A 24,102-nucleotide genomic window follows, 5' to 3' on the forward strand; every position below is an offset into this window, starting at 1 on the left:
TAATTGGATGGTGCTCATTTATACTGATGGCTTCTCTTCCACATTCAGTACAATCTCCTCCAGAAACACCCTCACAGACACAGCTGGGATAGTCCAATCATTCTAACCCAAAGCAAAGCCACTGGGTTTTCCTTGCAGCACAAGAGAGATGTGTTCAGTGCTACAGAGAATAAATAATGCCTGTCACAGACTTTAATTTACTTAAAAAGCACTTTGATTCTTTCAAAGCTTGCTTGTAAGCTTTGTTAGGGTACCTCCGAAGCAGCCTTTTGCTTTGCAGATGGTCCTGAATAGAAGACAGTTAAATCTAAGGACTGAGAGTGAAGAGAGAGGAACAGAATTCAGGCCACAAAAGGGGTGGCTACAGAAGAGCAATGAACCCCATCAAGGGAATGTCCAGAAACTGGCAGAGCTGAATAGGTGCATTCCTAGAAAAGTTTAAAGTGGTAGGAAATTGTGTTTATGTGTAAAACTAAGTTAGGTTAGAGAGTCGTAAACAAGTTTCTCATTACATTTGGGAGCTGACTGAGAGATAAGACACCTTTTTGGTGCACATCTACAATTCTTGACATCCACCTACTCAAAGGAAGCACTGTTCCCTTTTCCAACTTCAACCAAAATTGCAGCCACACATTTCCAAGTGCCCCCTGCAAGGCGGGGGGGCTATTACCGCCCCATTGAAGACCACTGGTTTAGGGACTCAAAACTGAAAATATGCTCTTCCTTCTGCCACATCAGCAGGGAAATCCAAGGGCCTTTTCTTCATCCACTCTTCCTGGATGATAGATTCATCACTTCTATGGCTTCTGGTTCTCCCCTAGTGCTCACCAAGGCTCGCATAGCATCTCCAGCCTGTGTCTTCCTCTCTGTCTACTCAGTCAGTTCAAAACCTCAGCTCAACTCCCTCTCCACCAATGCTTCTCCATCAACTCCAGTTGACAGCAACACAGCCCTCCTCTTGCCCTTGGAGGTAGTCACTATGGCTTAGATCTTCGCTCTGCAGAACAACTCAGACTGTGGTCATTATTACTCCCCAAACCTGCGATTAGATTTAGTCATTACACAATGTATATAAACTTCAAAACACTCATTTTGTACATGATAACTACACATAATTTTATCTGGCAATTAAAAATAAGTAAATAATTGTATTTAACAAACAATCGAGATAAATGCCACCTACAGTGTGGAAGTGAGAGTTTGAGGACCCCTGGAGTACCAAGCTTGAACCCTTAAGCTTTTGGCATAAAAAAATCCCAGAGGAAGAACCACACAACTGGAGTGGTAGAATCCTCAGCCAAATAGAGGGACATGGGCCCAATCAGGACAGATAATATCTGTAAACTAGTTTGTCCATCTTGGCAACTTAATTTAAATCCTGCCAGTAACCAAAAATAATTAAAAATAAGATTCAATCTTATTAATTTTCTTTTAAAAAGAGGAAGAAACTATCAAAAGGTATTATTTCAATAAGCCTGGTCAATTATTTTCATTTGCAAACACCCAAAGCAGTGAAGTCTACACTTTAACACGCTCTCAGGGTATTTGACATAAATTGAAATCTAAAAGTCTTCTTCTTCCTGCATGCCCCATCTGTTTTGCAAACCTTTCAGTGCAGGAATTGCTTATTGGTGTTTGGACTCTATCCTATGCTGAGCACATGAGTGGACTTTTCAGACTTCAGAGCCAAGGGTTGGGGATTAGTGAGGCCCAGGACTGTTCTAGAGGAAGGTCTTAGTCAGCTGCATAATCTTAATCAGTTATCTTCATTCTTGGTCTTATACACAGGGTTTAAGGAAAGTACTACACTGATGAAGCTTTCCCACAAGTCCCCCCTACACTTCTCTCTCAGTGACATTGCTGCTCCAAAGCTACCCTACCAAGAGGCTTCAAGTCTCAGTCCATGAGAATAGATAAATAATCAGTTACACAGCGATCGAAGCATGTGCAAATACGGAAACACTGGTAGAGTCAGAGAACTTAACATTTGATCTGAGTTTAAAAGAATGGATAGCAACAGGATCCAGTGGCACATTCCTATAATCCCAGCTCTCAGGAGGCTGATGCAGGAGGATAGCAAGTTTAAGGCCAACCTGGGCTACATAGTGAGATCCTGTCTTAAAAAGAAAAACAAATAAATAAAAGAATGGGTAGCACCAGGTGCCTGTGTCTCATGCCTGTAATCCTAGCTACTTAGGAAGCAGAGATCAGGAAGATAGTGCTTCAAAGCCAGCCTGGGCAAATAGTTCCATGAGGCCCTAGCTCAAAAAAACCCTTCACAAAAAAAGGGCTGGTGGAGTGGCTCAAGGTGTAGGCCCTGAGTTCAAGCCCCAGTACCACAAAAAAAAAAAAAAAAGAATGGGTAGGAATTAATCAGAGAACAGCAACCCAGGCAATGGAATTGTACATGCAAGAACAAAAGTGTAAACCAGAAAATAAAGGGCAAGGGCAGGGAATGATAAAGAAAAGTGGCAGCTTCCTCCTGGCCTGGGAGAGTTCCCATTCCAGGGTAAGGATGCCTATGGAGTGAGTGTGTGAAAATAAACCTTAAGGCCATTGTCAGTCTGCTTGCCCAGAAGAAGCTGGTTCTGAAGTCTTGGCCACAGCCCCTCACTTTGTCACACACAGCAGTTTCCTAAAGCCCCGGCGGCTTCACCGACATCCTGGCCCAGGCTCCAGGTTCATTCTAAGGCAGTGACTTTCAAAGGGTTACTATTGCCACCTGCAGTATGAAATATGTCTTATGCTGTGACCTAGAAATACATACAAAACCTAAAACTGAAATAACTTCCATGAAACAATTCCTCCATTATTACCTGAAATGCATTTTCATATGTTGCTCTCTATTCTATTTGAGAGGATGGAAGGAAGGGAAGGAGGGAGGGAAGAGAAAAGAAGGGAAAAAGAGAAGGAGATGGAGGAGGGGATGGAAGGGGATAGAAGGGAGGAGAGGGAAGAGGGGAGGGGGAGGGGAAAAGAAGAGAATTGAAGGGAAGAGAAGGGAAGGGAAGGGAAGGGAAAAATAAAAGAGAGAGAAAGGAAGGAAGGTGAGAGAGAAAGACAAGAAAGAAGGAAAGAAAGAAGGAAAAGGCAGGAAGGAAAGAAAGAAAAACTGGGTGGGACCCACTAAGTTGGCCTCACAATCCAATGAGTCACAGCTCACAGTCTGAGAAACACAAATGTAGGACTCACAGCCTACTTTGAATGTGTCAAGAAGCAACACAGTGCAGTGGCTAAAAATACAGACTCTGGAGCAAACTGCCAAGTTTAAGTCCCTGATCTCACACTTATCATCTGTATGAACTTGGGCAAGCTATTGATCCTTTTGATACCTCCATTTCTGTCTGCACAATGGGATCATAAGAGTAACTTGTTACCTTCAGTAACTTAAAAGATATTAAGTTCCCTGACTTCACAAGTTGGTGCATGCACGCGGAGAAGTCTAGAAAACTGCCCAACATCTGGTAAGTGTTATCTGCTATCAACACCATCACCATCCCCATTGGCACCCTTTGATCCTCCAATTACCCTATCCTAAATTAAAGCTGAATTGTAGCACCACTAGTAAGGAAAAAAAAAGAGGCAATACCAAAGAGTTTATTTGCAAAGCTGTACAAAACTACACAGTGTGCAGGGCAGGGTGTGGAGATGCCCTGGGACCCGGTTCATGCAGGCTGCCCCCCCAACTCCTGTCCACAGTGGGGAGGTGGAAGAGGGCTTCTTTGGCAGCCTTCATCCAGTGTCCTGGAGAACATGACTACATGGCTTGAATGACCCCTCTGCCTTCCAGTGACTATCGCTTATTTCTTTGCTTGTATTTTGTGACTCACCTAGAGTTCAGGGAGGCTTCTGCTAAAGTTTGAATGCTGGTGTGCCCCCTGTCCCCAAAATTCTCGTGTTAAAACCTCAGCCCCATGCAATAGTGTCAAGAGGTGGGGCCTAGAGGAGGAGATTAAGTCACGAGATCTCAACTCTCATGAATGAAATTAGTACCCTTACAAAAGAGATTGAAGGAGTCCTTTTGCCTCGTCTGCCACATGAGGATATAGCAAGAAGGCGCCATCTTGAGCAGTCATCAGCCCTCACCAGACACCAAATGCCTTGATCTTGGAGCACCTAGCCAATGAATTTTTGTAAGCAATAAATTTCTGTTGATTATAAATTACCCAGTCTAAGATATTTTGTTATAGAAGCCTGGACAGACTAAGACAACTTCCTTCTTACAATGAATCTCGGGGACCACATTAGGATGTCAGTCCATGGACAGGAAGGTTGGGTTTCTTTTCTCATCAATTCAGTGCATTCAATCCAGTCAGGGACAGCCCATAGGAAGGGTTTAAAAGAGGAGAGTAAAAAAGCAAATCTTGCAATTAACCCACCTCATCCAGAACCTCAGATACTTGGATGGCAAAATTAAGGGGCACCTGCCATCAGATAGACAGAAGCCACATTTCTGGAACATTCTACCAATCACCCAAACAACAAATTCAGGAAATAACGAACTGAAGACTTGGAGTAAATGTTTCATTGGTCATCATGATCAAAAGATGATGGAAAACACAAAAACTCAGACCTTATCCGACCTACTGCAGGGTGCAGGGGCTCCTCGGGTCTCACACCCTCTTCAGGTGGTCTTGTCCTACGGGCCCTGCGGCCTCCACCCCACCAGGACTCTGCCCTTCATTCTGAACTTGTGTCCCAGTTCTCATCTCCCCTCCACACAGAGCCTGGAGGCTGGATGTCCAGGCAGAGCTGTGAAGAGCGGAGGCCTGGGCTGATTCTGCAGTGGGTCGGTCGTGTTGCAATGTCCGTAAACAATTCTCCACCTCCCTTGCCAAGCTCTCTCCTTTGGTCCCCTGTCCCACCTCATCATTGTTCCCCAGAAACAAATAGGATGGCTTCACTGGTCAATTCTTTACATGTACAAACACCGAAAGCAGAGGAAACGCCCCTTGGCCACCCCCCTCCCCCCAAACCCCAGTGCTGGGCGAGCAGCCAGCGGGCGAGGCTGGTCGGAACCGCAGAGCGGGAGCTGTCCGGCCGTCCTGGAAACTTCTTTGACCTCTTGGCTTTACCTGGAGGCCTCTTCCTTCAGCTCCTTATTTTTCCGCACTTCCTCGGCATGCTTGTCCTGGGAAGGAAGGGAGGGACAAGGGCAGGTCACACAAGGCTCCTTGGAGACAAAGGGAGGCCACCGTGGGCAAGAGAACAGAAATCAAAGGATGGCAACCACAGGAAGAGCAGAGCTGTCCGCGAAGGCATCCTAAGAGGGGCAGAAGGTGGCAAGTGAGACACAGGAGGGTGGCTGAGGAGCCTGAGAGTGTGGCAGAGAGAGCCCTTGGGACAGTGAGTCCCAATCTCCCTTAGGGGTTCCACCTTGCAGTGACCCCAGGGTTCCCCAGCCTCTGTCCCCCTCCTTTGGTCATTCTGGCATTTGGACTGATCACATGACTTGACTTCATAGAAGGAGCCACTGGCAGGAGCTGTTTCTGCTTCCCAGCATCCCCTTGTCATGCTCCTTAGGGAGTGGTGCTTTAGCCTCCTGGCTGAGGGACAAGGGCTCTCAAAGTATGAATTTAAAGAAGAAATTTTGGAAATGTTGCCCCCACTTCAAAAAGTGGACTTTCCTCCACCTCTTGTAAGAGAATCTCACCAGAGATGTGACCTTGATTGACTAACTTCTCCAATCGGGTCTCAGTTCTTTGACCTTCAAAGAGGGGCCTGGATGGGCAGTTCGCGCACCTCCCCAAGCTGTGATGGCAGTATCTACCTGCTGGGTGGTGTCACACCCAGTAACTGCTCACTGTGTTCTCTATCAGAAGGTAACTTCTTTGTGGACAAGGAAGGACCATGTCTTTCTCTCCTCAGTTCCTACTATGACACCTGGCACTTAGCAGGTGCCGAATAAACAATTCTACCATTATCACATTTGGTTGACAGAATCAACCTGAAATAGACCCACTGAGGCAGCCCAGGTTCCTTAACCTAGAATTCTATTCCTCCAGAGGCCCCAGACCTTTCCATGGACTAGAAACAGAGAATAGTACGTGTGAAGCAGATAGTGAGGATCTGGCTCTCAGATTCTGCTGTGTATCACATGAACTGGGAAGACCAGATGATTCTCAGGTACCAGCCCCAGAAAGCCAGGTCTGGGGTAGGATCTTGCTGACAAAAGGCTAGTGAGACAACGATGAATGCTCTCCTTGAGGCAGACGAGGAAAGGACTAGGAGTCAAGGAACTGGGTTCGGTCCCAGCTCTCCTGCTTATTCACTGTATGACTCGGGACAAGTCACTGGACCTCTGCCATGGTTTCCTCAATCTGCAGTGAGGATGCCACCCATCCTGCTTCCCTGTGTACTTGTGAGGGCAGCAGTATGAGGAAATTAAAGTGTTTTGTAAGCAGTCTTTTAAATGCTCTGTCATGATCTAGCCCCAATTCTTCGTTTGGGGTTTGGCCTGTGAGCACACACCCCCTCCTATCCCAACTTCAGACTTTTTTCTCAAGAGTTTTCCTCAAGTCCTCCCTCATTCATCAGGGAAGCCCAAAGTTAGACCCAGATTATGTCCCTCCCATATGGCACTTGGTGGAGCCTTGTTGCCCCTTGTACAATTCGACACTAGTCTCGTGTTGGCCAGCTCCTGGGCCTGTGTAATGTGCACCTCCATGGTGAAGAAACCAGAACTTTCTAGCAGCCGTTGCCAGGGCCTGAAACTCTAGGTGGATGGGTGGGAAGGAGTGGGGACCACGCTGCTCACCATGGGACGAGGCCACCGATCAGGTCCCGGGAGTCACCGCGCAGCAGGCGGCTCCTGGAAATAAAACACAGAGCTGGAGCTTCCCAGGAGCTGCTGGAGAAACTGGGGCAGCCTGGAGACTCAGGAAATAAGGCCAGCATGTCCTCCACAGAATGGGCTGTTATTCTGCTGCCACGGGGGACCAACCCCAGTCTCTCATATTCAGGTGACACCATTTGGCTTATTGACAAAAGGCAGCCTATTGGAAAGACCTCTGATTCACTTGGTCCATATCAAGAGGTTTGGAGAGAATCGTGTTTCCTGCTCAATGGGCAACTCAGTTTACATGCCCTTGGCTTAAAACAAGGGTTTAAGTCAGTTTCTTTCATTAAATTGACTTAGTTCATTCAAGGATGAAGCCAGGAATGCACAGCTACCAATTCTCTAGAAAAGAGGAAGACAAACTCCCTCAGACAATGAGAAACTCCAATTGTGCAAGTATGCAGAGAATTCTCCCAGGAAAGCTAGACCTTGGTTTGTGTTTCTTGCCTATGACTTCCCAAATTGTCCCCTGGGAACTCTAAGAATCCTGCCTGAAAGAAATATTCCCATTCCTGCCCAAGGCTTCTCCCTCCTGCAGTGGTAAGCGACTCCATGTTTCCTTGCTACAGAAGGAAGAGAGTGTACCCAAAGCCTCCTCTCTAATCCAGGACCTACCTTCTCTTGCAGTCGTTCCAACATGGCAGCCAGGTGAGCCTCCCGGTTTTCCTTATTGGATTCCATCTTCTGGGCCAGTTTTTCCTTTGCCATCTTGATGAAGTTGTTGTTTTCCTCAATGGCTTTTTGGATCACCTCTCGCTCGTGTTCTCGTTTCTCTGCTAGGTGCTTCAGGAGCTCAGCTTCCTGGTACTGGGGAAGCACAAAGGTGGAGAAAGGCCCTTCAGAATGAGCTTGAATAGTTCTACCATCGGGGCTTAGGAGCTCCATCCCCAGAACACAGGCATCCCTGACCCTGCTTCTCTGACCCCTTCATCTCATCACTGTGCTTATAAGGCCACATCTAGGGGATGCGTAGTGCCTTATCTCTAACCAAACTGTAAACACAGGTTAGGTCAGGAGCTTATACTTTGTTTCCCTCAGTGGTGCCTCATTCTCTGTCCTGCACATAGGAGATCCTGTCTAGATATTTGTAGTTTGATGGTGACCTTACCCTGGCTCAGGGGTGTCACCTGTCTTCTCCACCTCCCTCCCCTCACACCGAGATGGAGGGAAGAGCTAAAGGGCAGCACTAACCTTCCTTCGCTCCTCAGCTGCTTCAAGCTTCTTCTGAATCTCTTCCAGCGATGGGTCTCGCCTCCGGGGTAGGGAGGCATTGAACTCAGGCACCCCATCGAAGGAGGGTGGCTTCAAGATGACTTCAAAGGATTGGCCTGAGGTACACTTGTTCAGCTCGATGACTTCCATGTCAGAAATGACACACCAGTTCAGGTCCACTGTGTCTGCTGGATTGGGCAGAGTGGGGGCTGCTCACCCACTGAAGGATCTCTGAGGCCCCATGAAGCATGCACACATGCACACAGACATGGGAGAGCTGGGGTTCCCAAGGCTCGGTCCTGAACACTGCTCCCTAAGGTCAGTGGGCTCTGAGAGGGCTCAGGATGCCTGTAACCACAGTGAGGTTTCAGGACTCCCAGGCAGGGTCCCTAGAACATGTGAGTCTTCAGAATGGCTGCTTTTACTTCCACCTCTGCCAAGAGCCTCCTCCAAGATTTGAGCTCTTATTCAAGTGCTGCTGGTGACAGACAGTGGTACATTTTACCCACCACCCACCCTTGGCCCCTCCTCGCCCCATTGCCCCTCTGATAGCTCAGCCTGTGGACCTCTCCCTTGACTCCCTCCTACCCTGTTCTCTTCTTTCTCTCCAGTCAGCACTGTCTTTCCGCTGGCTTTGACCTTTCCTCCTACACTGTCTCCCACACCAGCCTAAACAGAAAAAACAATCTCAGGTCACATGAACACCCCTTTCTGTCATTGTCAGACCAAGCCCATCCCTTCCTTTTCAACCAGGAAATTGGGAGGTGCTCTGTCCCCTGAATACCCCTCATGAGGATGTGGCCATCCAGTGCTCCCAGCCTGTGTCTGGGGACAGAGGCCCAGGAATAGCTCTCAGGGCCCAGGCAGGAAGTCCTCTTCCCACCTCTGGACTCCTCCCTTCCCTAGAAGACCTGTCAACACTTCAAGTTTCCTCTTCTCTTCTGGTCTACATCCCCTGAAGGCAGAAGCTCTGTCTGGTTCCCCTTTGCATCCCTCCACAGCACTGATTTGTCCAAGGAATAACAAAGGTATACTCCTAAGAGCAAGTGCTCTGGGGAGGACTTGATTCAGACCCCAACTGCTACCTAATGCCCCAGTCTCACCTGCATGGGCACAGACCTTAAGGTCTGTGAGGGAAAATATGCTATGGCCAGAAGAGTTTCATGAAATAGGGTCTGGTTGCTGCACCCACAAACACAGGACATAAGAGCCTTCACCCCTTTCCATTCCAATTAAGCCCTCACTAACCTTCATATTTGTAGGATGACTTGCTCAGGGGATCAGCCAAGAAGCAAGAGCAGAACAAAGACACGAGCGGAAGCTCCTTCATCTTCTCCTTGTAAGCTGCAGAAACACAGGCAGATGAAGACAGGGACCCAAGGGCCTCAAAAGCCAGCCAATTCAAGAGTCAGCCTGGGGTTTCTGGTCCCATAGAGGCTCCAAACCACCCAGATCCAAGTCTGGGCGGGGATCCATCCCCTGTGCCCCACCACCCCTGTGCCCCACCACCTCTGTAGGGTTCCTGTGTGCAATTCCCACCCTTGTCTGGCCCCGGTTAAAACCTCAGCCTTCCAAGTGCCAAGAAGACCCCATCCTTCTCCCAGTACTACTTCTCTGCTCTTAGCACTGATTGGCAAAGACGCTGTGTACCAGTGTCTCCACTCTGGTCCCCTGGACTTGACTCTCTGTCCTCCACCCCATACCAGGATAGTCAGTTCTTTGGTTCTAAGATGTAGGAAATCCACACTGCCTTCTATAGGAAATACTTGACAAAGCTGCCAAAGGGTGAAGATGCTAACAGGAGGGGGCCAACCTCACCACCATCTCTCTGATCTGGACCCTTTCTAGAGACAAGTTCGGCTGTGAACCTTCTCTGACCTTCCCAGCACAGGGTCAAAACTAGGTGACTGGTGTTCATGAAAGCAGGAGTGTATCCCCAGCACCATTGAGTCTCTCTGTATTTGGAGGTCACAGGTGAGAGCTGCCCTGGCCACCACGGTGGCTTCTGTCACCCCTTCCCTACTGTCCTGCAGCCATCAAGCCTGGTTTTATGCCCAGTGTTCTCAAACTCATTATCCAGTGTACCCCAGCACAGTGGCCTCATTTTTCTTACTATTTTGAAAAATAACTACAAAATATTACATAACATTGTAAAAACTTGTTTAAAATACAGATAAGCAAATGGGAGAAAAACTCAGCTGTGATTCCACCCACCACTCTTTGCCCTTGAATGTATTTCCTGTCTGCCATTTGTCTCTGAGCAGCTGTAAGTTCACTATGGGGAGAAAAATAGCACATGCCTACCTGCAAGAGTCATGATTGCTGGGATCTTGTGGCTGAATAGGACTGAGAGTCACAGGAGGTGTCTATCACCAGCTTAGGACACTGTCACAACCCTGAGAGAGAGAGAATTTTGTCACTGACAGGTTATTACCCTGACAGGATCTTTATATAACTGCAGAGAGAATCTAGAGGTACTGCTTTTGCTCTGGCCTCCGGGCATTCTCCCCTACAGCTCCCACTTCCCTAGACACTCACCATCTTCCACATCAATCCAGTCAGTCATAAGTGCAGTTCCTGCACTAATGGTCATTTCATAATTAGTTTTCCAGTCTCCGGGCCCCAGAGTATGTAAACATGAGTTCCCCAAAACTCTACGCATCAGGGGTGCTCATCAGTCTCCCTGCACAGTTCAGTGGACTGGCTGAGTTAAGGGTGAGAGGCAAGTCCTCATAGGAAGCCCTTAGAGATGTGTGCAAATAACTATGAAACTGAACATCTCCCCACTGCACTCATACCCCAGACCTCCTTCCAGCCAACTCTGGCACAGGATGAGAGGAAGTTGGACAAAGGATATTTGAAACCTCTTCAGGATTCCTGCTCACTTCTCTACCCCTCAAGACCCAGTGGTTGACCCAAGCTTTCCCTGACCCCACATAGGACAGAAGACCCTGGACCATGAGAAGAGACAAACACTGAGACATCATGACATCAGAATTAGAGCAGATACAGAAATTGGCATGTGGGGTCCACTTGGGAGCAGAGTCGGAGCTTCCTACTCAGCACGAGACCTTAAAGGATGAGTCAGAATTAGACAAGGAGGGCATCTTCCAAGGGGACCATGTGGACAAAGGTCAGGGGTGAAAAAGCTCAGTGTCCATGAAGACCCATCTCTACTGGTTGATGCTGGACTGAAACAGAAGGTGGGCAGAGAGGAGGGAACACGGGGGGAGGCAGGAGAGACAGGGCAGGCCAATCTGGGAGCATCTGAGAGACAGGAGTGGTGGAGCTCCATTGAGGTCCACCAACAAGGGAGAGAAGAATGGCCACTAGTGAGTGCTTGTCATGGAAGCCACTTGATCCTTGGCCACTCTTGGTGGTCACTATGCCAGTGGGGGTGGGGGGTGTGAGCTGTGAGGCTCGTTACATGCTTCCTTACGAGGTAAAGAAGCACTGAAACCAGCTTGGAGCCTCTTTCTCCCAACAGGGAGGGCAGTTTTCCACTGGGGACCAGAGTCCATGCTGGTAAGGAAGCTTTTGAGAGACTGGACCCAGCCCCGGCTTTAGCTAGTGCTGTGTGGACTCTATTGTAGATGTCATCTCCTACCAGCTGCCACTAGTCATTTCTTACGTCTGAGCCTCACTTTTCCTGTCTTAATTCTGCAGAGCTGGACACATTAAACGAGAAATGCCTGTACCCAGCCCATAGGAAATGCTTGATGCATACGTCTTTTTCTCTCTGTCCTTTGCGTTAGGGTGGTGCTCACCAGCCCTGCAGTAAGGATTGTCATTCCCATTTTCAGACAAGGAGACTGCTGAGGCTCTGACGGTCTATGTGACCAGAGAGTGAGAGCACAGATTGAGACCAAGATCAGCAACCCCTAAAAGGCTGTGCTTTCCTCATTCTTCTCCTTGCTGTGCTTTGAGCCAGAGGTCCCTGCTAGGCCTCTCCCATGGCAGCACAATGGGCCTTTTCTCTGTGGGGTCAAGCTGATCCTGATGGTACCAGTGAGTCCCTGACCAGAGAGAGGGGCCTGGTGCCTGGATGCAAAGTCCCTGTCATGAGACTCCATTGTGCACATCTCCACTCAGGACCAGGAGGATTGAAGAGCTGACTGGCTGAGTGGGCCTTGCAGAGGGAAGTAGAGGTTTCTTCCCTCTACTTCCCTGCAGAAGGGAAGATCCAAACAGGTAGAGGGGGAGACAGAGAAGCACACCTGAGAAAGAAGGGGATTGAGTAGCTGCAGGCATGTAGAGTCAGGGGAGCCCTTGGAAGATCTTGTGCTAGGAGTTTTTGGAACACAGAAAATGTTGGAAAGCCAGGAAAGAAAGAACAGGAGACATCTCAGAGGTGGCAGAGGTGTACATGGTCAAGGAATTTGTAACTGAGACCTGTTAGAGCCTGCATAATTGAAAAATGCACACTTCTTGAACATTCAGTGAGTCAGACTCTCACGTTAATTTTCATAATTGCTTTGTGAGGTAGTAATGCTATCCCTACTTTGTAAATGAAGAAATCGAGGACTCGGAGAAGCTGAGTGGCATTTCCAAAGCCATTTGGTCCAGGGGGTTAGAATGCACACATTCTAACCTTTCAACTTGTGAATGTGAAGGTGGCCTTATTTGGAAAAAAAGATCTTTGTAGATGTTATCTCAAAATGAGATCATCCCTGATTGTCCAAATGGGTCATAAGTCCAATGGCAAGTCTTTATAAGTCACACACACAAAGAGGAGGGGAAGACCATGTGCAGACAGAGGCAGAAGTTGGAGTGATGCAGCCATAAGCCAAGGAATGCTTGGTGATACCCAAGACTGGAGGAGGCAAGGAAGGATACAGCCTACGGTCTTTCTTTGAACAAGGGTGGCCCACTGATGCCTTGATTTTGGACTTGCAGCCCCCTGTTTTGTGGAAAGGTAAGTGACAGCCCTAGGAAAACAAAGCCCTCGGTAAGTGACAAAGCCAGGGCTCCAACTTACAATGTTTCCACCACATCTCAGCAACTAGCACTTATTCATGGTTTGACTCATTCCTCAAGATAATCTGTGTAGCTGTTCAAAGGGGTTTAAAATTCCTCATGCCAACAGTCATACCATTTCTATTGCACCCAGGACCCAGAAAACATGGAAAAGTCTGAGAAATGATACAGAAGGTATAGGTGGAGGGTGAGCACAGCTTGCTGGAGGTCACAGTGTTGCAAAAAGGCCTTAAGCGATTGTCAGGAGCCTGAGTCTACTCTTGATTAGCCTGCAGCATCAGCATTCGGTGAGACCAGGCACATGGCTTGTGGCATGACTCTAGTAAGTAGCTATGGTTGTGTTGTCATGCCACAGCAACATACAGCTTGCAATGGAGAGGAAACTACTCCAGGGGCAGTATAGGGTGTTATTGCCCAAGGGCAGAGCACAGAATCCAGGAATTCAGGAGACAAGAGGAAGATGAGGAAGCAATGGAAGACAGAGGAGGTGTGAGAGCATGAGTTCCCATTGTAAGGCTACCCCGAAGCTGAGCAAACTCCAGGCTCAATCCAAGACTCTTCTCATGCTTTTTGTTGAGGCAGAGGCCAATTCCAGCTCTTGGGCAGCCATTAAGGAAGAACAAGAAGTTGACTGCACCCAGCAATAGCAAAGATCTAAGGTACTTCTGACTCAGGGTCAATGTGACACAGTCACTCAGCAAAAGCCACAGAGCCAGAGCTAGAGCTCAGACGTTGGCCTCCAGGCTCCTTTCCAGTGCAGGTTCCCAAGGACTTTGGAGGGACACAAACTGGCTGGTCAAGAGGCAGGCTCCCTCTAGCCATACAGCCCCTGTGCTGCTGGGAACTGAGTCAGCACAGCAATTGGTGATAGGACTCGAGTTTCAACTGGCAAAAGTGAGCACACTGCCTTGTCCGGGTTGTGATGGGTCATTATGCATGTCTAGAACCTGCAGTGGCTTTGGAACTCGATTGTGTGCTGAGGTATGGATGGGGTTTATTCAGGAGGAGAGGGAACTCGTCAGGCTGCACTCACATGGAACTGAACACTAGAATAGAAAGAGGAAGATCAGTTTCCTCCACACCAGTGAAGGAATTTATGCCTATTTCCTTTGGAAGCCATTGGCATCTTTCCAATGAGAAGAGGGGAATGGTGACATTGAGGATAACAGCAATAATAATAGCTCCCATTTCTTGAGCATCTACTTTGTGCCAGAAAAAAAATCACACACATATCTCAATTTATTCTGTGAGGTTCTTTGAGAAGGAGGCAAAGTTAGGAAAATTATACCAAGTCACACAGGTAGTAAGGGACAGAGCTGAGATTTTGAGTGTGCATGTGTTTCATTCAAAAGCCTGTCTGTTTTCAGGTTGACTGTAGAGGGATCCCATGGCAGATGGAAAAAAGATACCTAAAGGAAGTGATCAGAGCTCCTAATTTCCCTAGAATATCAAAATGTCAGAGAACAAAAAATCATAAGCCATGAACAGCAGTCTCCGTCCTAGAAAGCAGGTGAGACTTTCTGATGACCACTGGACGTGAACAACAGAACTGGGCAGGCTAATGTCCTTGCACTGCACACAGTCATCCCTTCCTCACTGGAACCATACTCTCCTCACTGGGGACCAGAGACCCCAAGGTCACACAGTGAATTGTTGGCAGAAAAGGGGCAGAGCCCAAGCCTCTGAGATCCAGTGTTGATATTTTCCCCCTTTATCCCGGTCCTCTCCCCACTCCCCAAAAAACAGCCTAAATGAGAGGAACACCCCATACAGGGGTGGGGGTTCCCCAGAGCAGCTGCCAGTGAGAAGATGGGTATACAGAAGGAAGCTACTGAGGGCACTTTAACAGCACCATGCTCTCATGCTTTCTACAATGCAGTTAGTGACCAAGGAACAGAGAGAGATCATCAAGCTGACCACTTAGCACGAGAGCATCTGACCCCCTAAGGGCCTCTGGCTGCCAACACAGCAGAGTGAGAAGCATTTTATTTGCTGCCATGAGAAATGCTCCGATATTGCTCTCGGGATGTGTCAATTCCCATGTGGACTGTTTCTGAGGGTAAGCAGCCAATGTGCTTGCAAGTGGTTGGAATAGAGCTGTCCCTGGCAAGGGTTCTACAAGATAAATATAGGAACTCTGGCACAGAGTCAGGATGGATACCTCACAGGCGTGGGAGCAATGAGTTGCGAGCCAGGTCCTCTAACCACACACAGCACAGGAAAGCGGCTCTTCAGGACTGTGCACCATCATCAGTCCTTTAACAGTGCAGATAAGTTTCCTATTCACCTAAAATTAGCTGCACAGGTGACCTCAATGTCACGCTTCTTCACACTGGGCTAGAGTCATGCGAACAGCAGCCCTGTTTGTCCCATATTGATCAGAGGCTCTGCTGGGCAGCACGAGTCTTCTTTGACTTTTGAATCAAAAGGTGGTGAATTATCTTTTCACGAATGTGGTTTCCACTCTTTCCACTATATTTATTTACTTTGACGGCACTGGGGTTTGAACTCAGGGCTTCGTACTTGCTAGTCACAAGCTCTATCACATGAACCACAACTCCAGCCCTTTTTGTTTTAGTTATTTTTTAGATGGGGTCTCTCAATTTTTGCCTCTTGCATAGGTGGAATTACTGTCATGCACCATCATGCCCAAATTGCTTGTTGAGATGGGGTGTGGGTTACTGTTTGTCTGAGCTGTCCTCGAACCACAATCCTCCTGATGTCTACCTCTTGAGTAGCTGGGATTACAGACTTGAGCCACCATGTCTGGCCCTCCCAATATTTATTAAATACTGAATGCTGTGCCAAGCCCTCTATTAGGACCTTGACTAATCCTAGGGGCTTTGTCGCAGGAGGGATTGAGAGCCATGGGGCCTCTGGGAGATCTGCAGATCCCCAGCAGGGTCTACAGTGGACCATATCCTCCAGGAGAAGGAAGAGCTGAGAGCACAGACCAAGTAGGAACTAGTGAGGCACACAGAGGGACTGGCAAACAGAACCCTGTGTGAGTCCCTGGCTCTCGAGGGTGGCACTGTCACATCATCCCTTAAGGCTTCACAAGGAGTTGATAGTGGGACCTCCCAGAGAGCCCAGCTAGGCTTAGGAATGCCGCACCAAACATGCTTCTAGGAAACGAGCACCTGCCAGCAGCAGCAAAACCTTGCAGACCGAGATCTGAGGAGGCCAGGAAACTGACGGCTAAGAGGCAAGGGAAGAGAAATTGCGGCTGGAAAACTGACCCCAAATAACCCACAGGGGTAGGACTTCCATGACTATTTTTAGTTTCAACTCAATATATGCAGAAGATCAAGTTCAGGAGGGAACTTCCATTCAGAGTTGCTGGGCGAAGTGCTGGGTGTGTGAGCCAGGCACTGGCCGAGGTCCAGGTGGGGTCAAGGGCACTCACGGTGTTAGCATATGCAGCAAACCCTCAGGATCTACTCCGAACAACAGCACTATGGGTATTTTATAGGGCACCGCAGTTTGCAGACACTTCCTGTGCGTATGTGCATCTCGCCCCTAATGCTTCTTGCAAACAGTAACATCATATCAAGAAAAAAATCTATGAGACACAGAAGAGGAAATAAATCCCCGTAGTCTTGTGACTATGCTGTCATTCTAGGTTTTTTTATTTCTCTGTGTCTATTACATTTATATAATTGTAGTCATTTCCGCCTCCAAATTCTATGACATAGATACTATTCCCATTGAACGGATGGTCATTTTAGATAAGTAATTTGATTTGCCAAAGTCATACAAGTTTAAAATGATAAAGACACAATTTGTATGGAAGTCTTCTTCTATCAGAACCCGTGCTGTTTGTGACATTTCTTCACATGCAAGGCCACCCCTGCGTGTAACAAGACAGATGACTGCCAACAGCACATGGTTGAAGGTTGGCAAAATTGGCCTCCCCATCATGAGTTTAAAATCCCCCCCATTATGCTCTACTTTGGGTCAGAAAATCCCTGTCAGGTGTCAGAAACTGAATCGTTTCCACATCAAGAGTGTGAGCAATAGAACGTGAAGAATGGTGCAAAAGGAACACTCTTCTGCCCACTCTGCAGTACAGAGATGGGAGGAGCCGTGGAGACGTCCAGCATTTCTAGGCCACCTCTCTTCAGAGGAGGAGGCAGAGGGTCCAAGAAGCCCACTGCCTTGCCTGAGGTTTCAAAGGAGCAGGGTCATGCTTCTGGTCCACATCCAACTCATCTGGAAGAAGTCGCTGTCTCTTAAATGTCATTCTTGTTATCTTTGTTCTTTCTTTCTTTTTTATTTTCTCCTGCGGTACTGGGTCTTGAACTCAGGGCCTACACCTTGAGCCACTCCACCAGCCCTCTCTTGTGAAGGGTTTTTTTTTCAGATAGGGTCTTGAGAACTATTTTCCAGGGTTGGCTTTGAATCTCTATTCTCTTGATCTCTGCCTCCTAAGTAGGTAGGATTAAAGACATGAGCCACTGGCCCCTGCTTTTTTTTTCTTTTTAAATTTAATGATTTTTAAGTCAAAATCATTTATGTTGATATTCACTACATGAAGTATAAAAGAGTATTTAATAATTCTCTTTGTGTGTGATAAAAAGATTTAGCAGAATTTTACTCTGTCTACAATCTTGGTTTTGTCTGAATGTTCTGGATTTCAGTTCTAGATTATCATAACTGATTTCTCCCTTGCATTATTCACTCAACAAATACTTATAGAGCGCCTACAGTATACTCTGAGTGAGGCAGTAGGACCACAGTGATAAGCTTATCAAGTATAATTCTTTGTTTCATGATATTTAATATTTGCAATCAGCTTTATATAGTATGATGATTAATTAGATAACAACTTTAAATTCTATCATTTTCTTTCTCTTTTCAATCTTTTCTGTTTTTCTTTTCCTTTATTGTTGTGCTGGGGTATTGTGACATTTACAGTGGTTCTTACAATGTATTAAATATATCACACTTGGGCTCATCCCCTCCTCTATACCCTCTCCCCTTCCTAGTGTGTTCTTTGTTATTGCTAACAAACTGTTTGTACTTGAGTTTTTAACTTGATTTTTTTTTTGGCTAGCTAGAGTACCTCTTTGACTACTTTTTCCCCCAGGAAGGACGTGTGGTATGTTTCTTGAGTTTTGGAGCTGGTTTGGTGGCAGACCTGTCCTGGGAGCAGTAATCAAGCTGTGTTTATGCCAAGAGCAGCAGCACCTGCCTGAACGATGCTACTCTCTAGCACCTGTTCCCTGCACCATGCAGACCCCAGATGATCCGCTGAGCCTGGGCACTCGGCCCCTCCCTTCTGGGCCAGGTCTGTCCTCCTGAGTCTGAGCTCAGCCCCTTGCTCTGGGTTCTCATTCTCCACTTGGTTCTCTGAGCTCTTGATTGCCTGTGCCCTGTTGTAGTCAGGCCAGTCACCCCCAAGTTCCTGCCCTTTCTCATCCATCCTGATCCTTAAACTTCCACTGCCCATCTTGGACAGCAGGACCCTAAGAGAAGGGACACTCAGTTCTAATTTGTAGCAAAGGCCAGTGAGCTTGGGCTTTGGTGAATAAGAAGGATGGGGGTTGGGGGGTAAGACAGAGCTCAGCAGTACAGCACTTGTCTAGCATGCACAAGACCTGGGTTTCCATCCCCAGCCTACAGAGAATAATAATAAAATAAATTTTAAAATCACATGAGTTCAGCCTAGACCAGCAGATCTGTAAGATAAGGGTAGGCACGCACTTGTGGGAGGGGGTTAGAGGAGAGGATGTGCATGTTTTGTATGTCTTCCTATTGGGACTAGAAACGTAAACGTCTAAAAAAAACTCTTCTAAAAAATGGCAGGAAGGTGTTTTTTTTTTTTTTTGATCCCTATTCTCCCCTCCAAAAAACAGAAAAACCAACCTTTTCCAGACATATCTCTAAATATCACAAATATGAATTTGATAAGCAAACCAAATAATAGGTGATGTATGTTTATTTTTCAAACTAAGAAAAAAGAGTTTGATTCTCTAACAGGCATTATAAAAATTACATTTTATGTGTCACATCATTCCCCCCAAGTTTCTACGCCTCTCCACCAAAGGGTATGTCATCTCTTTCCACCTCTGGCGTCCAAATCTCTGGGGAATTCTGAATACAAATGAAAGTCTCCAGGTAAGCAGGAAATAAGATATAAAGAAGAATGGGGAAGACAGGGTCTTAGATGTTGTGGGAAAAGCAAGCTTTTCTTTGGTTGTGATCTTGATAATTCAATACCCTAGGATTTAAAATCAAGAATACAAACGACTTGAAATTTTTGTTCTTTCTAGGTGGTTGGCATACGTCACACACTGTCTCCTCCTCTCTTTGTCCCAATTATTTGCCTTGTTTTCTTTGCCCATGGCCCTCTTTTCTGCTCAACTGTCTTATTCTTTGGGGCTCATTTAGTCAATCTTGTTATTCTGTTTCTCATTTGTTTTTGCATTGCTGGGTATTGAACCCTTGGTCTTGCACCTGCTAGACAAGTAATCTACCACTGAGATGCATTCCCAGGCCTGCTGCTCTGCTTTAAATATTATCAATCAGCCAGGTGCTGGTAGCTCACGCCTGTAATCCTAGCTACCCAGGAGGCAGAGATCAGGAGGATTGTGGTTCAAAACCAGCCCGGGCAAATAGTTCATGAGACCCTAACTCAAAAATACTCATCACAAAAAAGGGCTGCCAGAGTGGCTCAAGGTGAAGGCCCTGAATTCAAGCTCCAGTACTGCAAAAAAAAAAAAAAAAAAAACACATAAATAAAGTAAAATATTATCAATCAGCCCACTTCCCTCCTAGAGGGCAAATATGGTTTAAATGGCCGAGTCAAAGGAAGGAAGGCAGCCAGCCTCATGTGACTCTTGGTTTTTCAAGTCTTAATTGTTTTAGTGGTTCTAAGGTTTAAACTTTGGGCCTCAACCTTGCCAGGCAGAGCTCTACCACTTGAGCCATGTCTCCCCACCATTTTTGCTTTCGGTATTTTGGGAATAGGGTCTTACATTTTTTTCCAGGCTAACCTGAACCTTGATCCTCCTAGTTATGCCTCCAGTGAAGCTGGGATGACAGGTGTCACCTCATCCAGCTTATTGGAAATGGGGGTCTCTAACTTTTTTCCCAGGCTGGCCTTGAACTGAAATCCTCCTGAGCTCTACCACCCAAGTAGCTATGATTACAGGTAGAAACCACCATGCCTGGTGACTCTTAGATTTCTTTTATTGAGACAATATGGAATTTAGATATCAACTATCCATAGAAGTAAAAGTACAAGACATACCCGCTACTCCTTCACCAGTAATTTGTACCACTTGGATACATTCCAAGACAGTCCATGGATGCCTGAAACCATATACAATACTGAACCTTATATATACAATGTGCACTCCAATACATGCATACCTAAATTCAAGCTTAATTGACAGATTAGCAAGTAAGAGATTAACAACGATTAATAATAAAGAAGAATGACTACCGTAATATACTGAAAAGTTACTTAAAACTTGTAAGATGCTTACTTCTGCAATTTTACACTGAATACTTTTGGACAAAGTTGTCCTTGTATAACTGAGAAAGAAGAAAGTGAATCCGTGAATAATGGGGGACTACTGTATGTCTGTTCAATAGCTCGCGGGAAGTGAATGATATTAGAACACATTTGTCAACACTCCTGAGTCCTTAGAACACAGTGCCTCCTAATAACCAGTTTCCATTTAAAACAAGACTTGGATTTCACTGTAACTTTTGGGGTACTTATTTTGTACCTGGGACACACAGTCTACAACATAGACAAAAGCACAGGACATTATGCCAAGAGAAATAAGCCGGTCACAAAAGGACAAATACTGTGATTCCACTGATGTGACTTCTTGGCATAGTCAAATTCTTAGAAACAGGAAGTTGAAGAGGGTTTGGGGAGAGGGACGAATGTCGTTTTTTACAAGATGACACGATTTCTGAACATTGCATAAACAATGTGCACTTAAAATCATTAAGATGGGAGCGTAGCTCAAATGGTAGAGTGCCTGTCTAGCAAGTGTAAGGCCCTAAGTTCAAGCCTCAGTACCATAAAAAAATAAAATAATTAAGAAGTAATTTTAATGTTAAATGCATTTTACCACAACTAAAAATATTAAAGCTTTTTTATTGCAGTACTGGGATTTGAACTTGGGGTCTCATGCTTACTAGGCAGTGCTCTACCACTTGAGCCCCACCCCAATCCTAAAACTTTTTTTTTTATATGTGCATACAATGTTTGGGTCACTTCTCCCCGCTTACTTTTTTTTTTAAGGTTCACATTCTAGTGAGAATTTTCACAGACTCATAGACTTAAGATAAAAGAGGTCATCAAAAGTCACTTAACCCAATGTTTCTCAATTTTTTGGAGTGGAATTCACCATAAGAACTGAAATTTATGTCATGACTGAGTTTACATTATATATACATATATATGCACTATACATGTGTATGTAGGATAGTTTAGTTTATAAATTAGGCACGGTATGAGACTAACAACATCAACGATAAAATAGAAAGTTATAGCAATATACTGATAAAAATTACTTAAAACTTATGAGTTGCTTATTTCTGCAATTTTCCATGTAGTACTTTTGGACGTATCTCACTAGATAGACATAATTTCTACTTAAAACAAGACTTGGATTTCACTGGAACTTTTGGGTACTAATTTTGGACATATATAAGCATATATATATACATATATGTTAAAACATGGACACAAATATGTACGTAGTTACTGACATACGTATATACATACATACAAAAATGCACGTAACTGAAAATATGTGATTAAAAAGATACAGGAAACACTACTTACCCAAAATTATATGGTGTATGTTGTAATTTTTCCTACTCTATCCTATCTCATTTTATTTAAAAATTATTAGTTACAATCTGTGAAACTGATCTTACAATCTACTGAGTCTCAGCCTGCAGTCTGAAGAATACTGAGCTAGACTGATCTCCAAAGCAATGCAGAAATTCTATTGCCTCAACTTCTGCTTGAATGCCTTCAGTGGCGGGGAACTTGCTCCCCACAAGCCAGCATGCTCTACGGTGGGTCCCTGCTCACTCCAGGGCTGTTCAAGCAGTGGCTGGGTGGAGCTGAGCAGAAAGGAGGTCTGGGACCCGCCTGCCCTGCCAGAGCTCAGCAGCTTTGAAGGAGGCCAAAAGCACAGTTCTTGGCAGGCAGGAGGGAGCTGAGGTGAGCTGGAAGTGAGGGCAGGGGGCTGGGAGCTTCTGGCTCCCTTCTGTGGAGCTGCAGATCAGACCTGCCCCTCTGCCTTCTCCCCACTCCTGCACTGTGATTATCTCCACATCTGACAGATGATCTCATTCCTCCCCCCTCCCTCCCTGGCACCCGCCTGAGGGAGATCTCTCCTCCCCCTAGAGGGGGCTCAGCCTCCATGGAGACTGATTACCCCACGTGCCCTCTCTTACCACCGCCCCGCAGCCACCCCACAGGACTCCCTCCAGCCACCTCGAACCATCCCACCTGGTGTTCTCTTGGTCTTGGGATCTGGGGTATCCCCACCTGGACTATTCAGACAGGGTAGCCCCAACCTGACCTTCCCCCTAAGGCATCCCCGAGAGCTGCCCAAGCTATGGATGTTGAGCCCCTTACACACCTAACTGAGTCTTCCTGGGAGAAATAAAACAAAGACAGCACTGCCACGTGGGGACAAAGCTACCATTGGACATCAGAGCCTGGGTCCCGGGATGAAAAAGACAATGCCTAAACTCCTGGTGAGGGCGGTGGGCTGAGCGAGGAGGGGTATAGCTATGGCCTGTCAAGGACCAGGGTGTGGCGATTCTGCCCTCCAAAGCCTCAGCATCAGAGCCAACCGTCCAGCCAGGTAGCATCAGTGGACCTCAGGGTGGGGCGGGGCCAGGGGAAGGTGATGACCTCATTGTATCCCTGGGACCGAGAGAAAAAAGTAAGGCAACACAGACATGGAGGAAAGAGAAAACACAGGGTGACATAAATAGGAAAGAGTGACGAGAAAAACTGCACATGTCAAACAGAGAGCAGCTTCCAGTTTGAACGGGGTCTTTGGGTCAGAGCTAGCACCAGGGGAAGCTGGGCTCTGAACAAACCATCTTCCCTCAGCAACAACACATTTCCATGCAGAAATAACTCACCATGGATCTCCCACACCTCCCACCCATCCCCTCTCCTGAGCTCCAACACGAAAGTGATGTCCGGAGCCCCTCTGCCAGGCGCCATCCTTTTTTGCCTCACCCTGTTTCTCCCAGGGTTTGACAAAGTTTAATTGATTGAGTGAAACAAAAAGCAACACAGTAGGCACCTGGCCTTCTCTTTGCCCCTCTGTGACTGCTGTTTTCTTTCTTTTGTTGGAAAAGCCTCCGATCTTTTGCATCTCATTTCTACTTACCTGCAGTCCAGTTGGAAGCGAGCTGCTCTCTCCTCACTCTCTCAATTAGTGGTACCCTGGGCTTCTCTCAACATCAGCACCACTGCTCGGCTCTCACCATGACATCACCTCTGAGTTCCCTGATTGGCCAACAGTGGGTTGCTTGGCAATTGGACAGTGTCCGCTGGTGGAGCGGGGATTGCCTGAGTGAGTAACTCTTAGCAGGCCAGGGAGTGGAAGATGATGTCAGACAAAGAGCCTGCTTTCTCTGTGCCTGAGGAGCTGGGGAAGCAGAGGGTGATGGTGGCCAGGAGGAAAGGAAGAGGGAGTGGTATGGCATTGGTGGGGGTGCAGGCACAGCTCGCGAGCTGGGGGAACAATGAATGATTCTGAGAATCCTTAGCTCCTTCAGATCGGGGGTGAGAGAATATAGAATCTAGAAGAAAAATAAGAGAGAACAGACAAACCCTAAAAATAGCTTCCCAGAGGGCCTGGTGCCTGTTTCCAACTCTGTCAGAAGGGCTGGTGGGTTTGAAGGGTGACTCAGAAGGCAGGTTGGGGCTCAGAAACCCCAGATCCTGGAGCTGGTGAGGGCTCCACACAGGGGTCTCTGGCTGCCTTCGTGAAGGTGTTGGTCACGTCTCTGTTGTGGCATTTCCCTAGTACTAGTGAGCACTCCAGCTCAATCAGCCAGAGGGCGCCACA

At 46.8% G+C, this 24,102-nt stretch overlaps 1 protein-coding gene across 4 annotated transcripts; it reads right to left on the reverse strand.

The window, feature by feature from the left end:
* Nucleotides 1–3,581: 3,581 nt before the first annotated feature.
* Stmn4 (stathmin 4) lies at nucleotides 3,582–23,574 on the reverse strand. Of its 4 annotated transcripts, XM_074055202.1 has the most exons (8): nucleotides 23,419–23,574; nucleotides 10,355–10,446; nucleotides 9,299–9,394; nucleotides 8,639–8,719; nucleotides 8,030–8,238; nucleotides 7,454–7,645; nucleotides 6,758–6,811; nucleotides 3,582–5,131 (listed from the first exon to the last, which is right to left on the reverse strand). In XM_074055202.1, exons 2-7 carry the CDS (start codon nucleotides 10,365–10,367, stop codon nucleotides 6,791–6,793), a joined length of 612 nt encoding a protein of 203 aa, XP_073911303.1. In that variant the 5' UTR covers nucleotides 10,368–10,446; nucleotides 23,419–23,574; the 3' UTR covers nucleotides 3,582–5,131; nucleotides 6,758–6,790. The 4 variants fall into 4 exon arrangements, with proteins under 4 accessions (XP_073911303.1, XP_073911305.1, XP_073911302.1 ...); XM_074055204.1 differs by lacking the exon at nucleotides 8,639–8,719; XM_074055201.1 differs by lacking the exon at nucleotides 6,758–6,811.
* Between the last annotated feature and the right edge of the window lie 528 nt (nucleotides 23,575–24,102).

The sequence above is a fragment of the Castor canadensis genome, chromosome 14, assembly GCF_047511655.1.
Source record: "Castor canadensis chromosome 14, mCasCan1.hap1v2, whole genome shotgun sequence".
Taxonomy (NCBI): Eukaryota; Metazoa; Chordata; class Mammalia; order Rodentia; family Castoridae; genus Castor; species Castor canadensis.

What these genes read in the sequence shown, in the direction of transcription:
- Stmn4 (XM_074055201.1), bottom strand. An exon ending in GAGAGAAAGAAGAGAACAGG is followed by an intron (nt 8,239 to 8,638) that starts GTAGGAGGGAGT and finishes TGCCCAATCCAG; the next exon opens with CAGACACAGTGGACCTGAAC. An exon ending in CAGCTGAGGAGCGAAGGAAG is followed by an intron (nt 7,646 to 8,029) that starts GTTAGTGCTGCC and finishes GTGCTTCCCCAG; the next exon opens with TACCAGGAAGCTGAGCTCCT.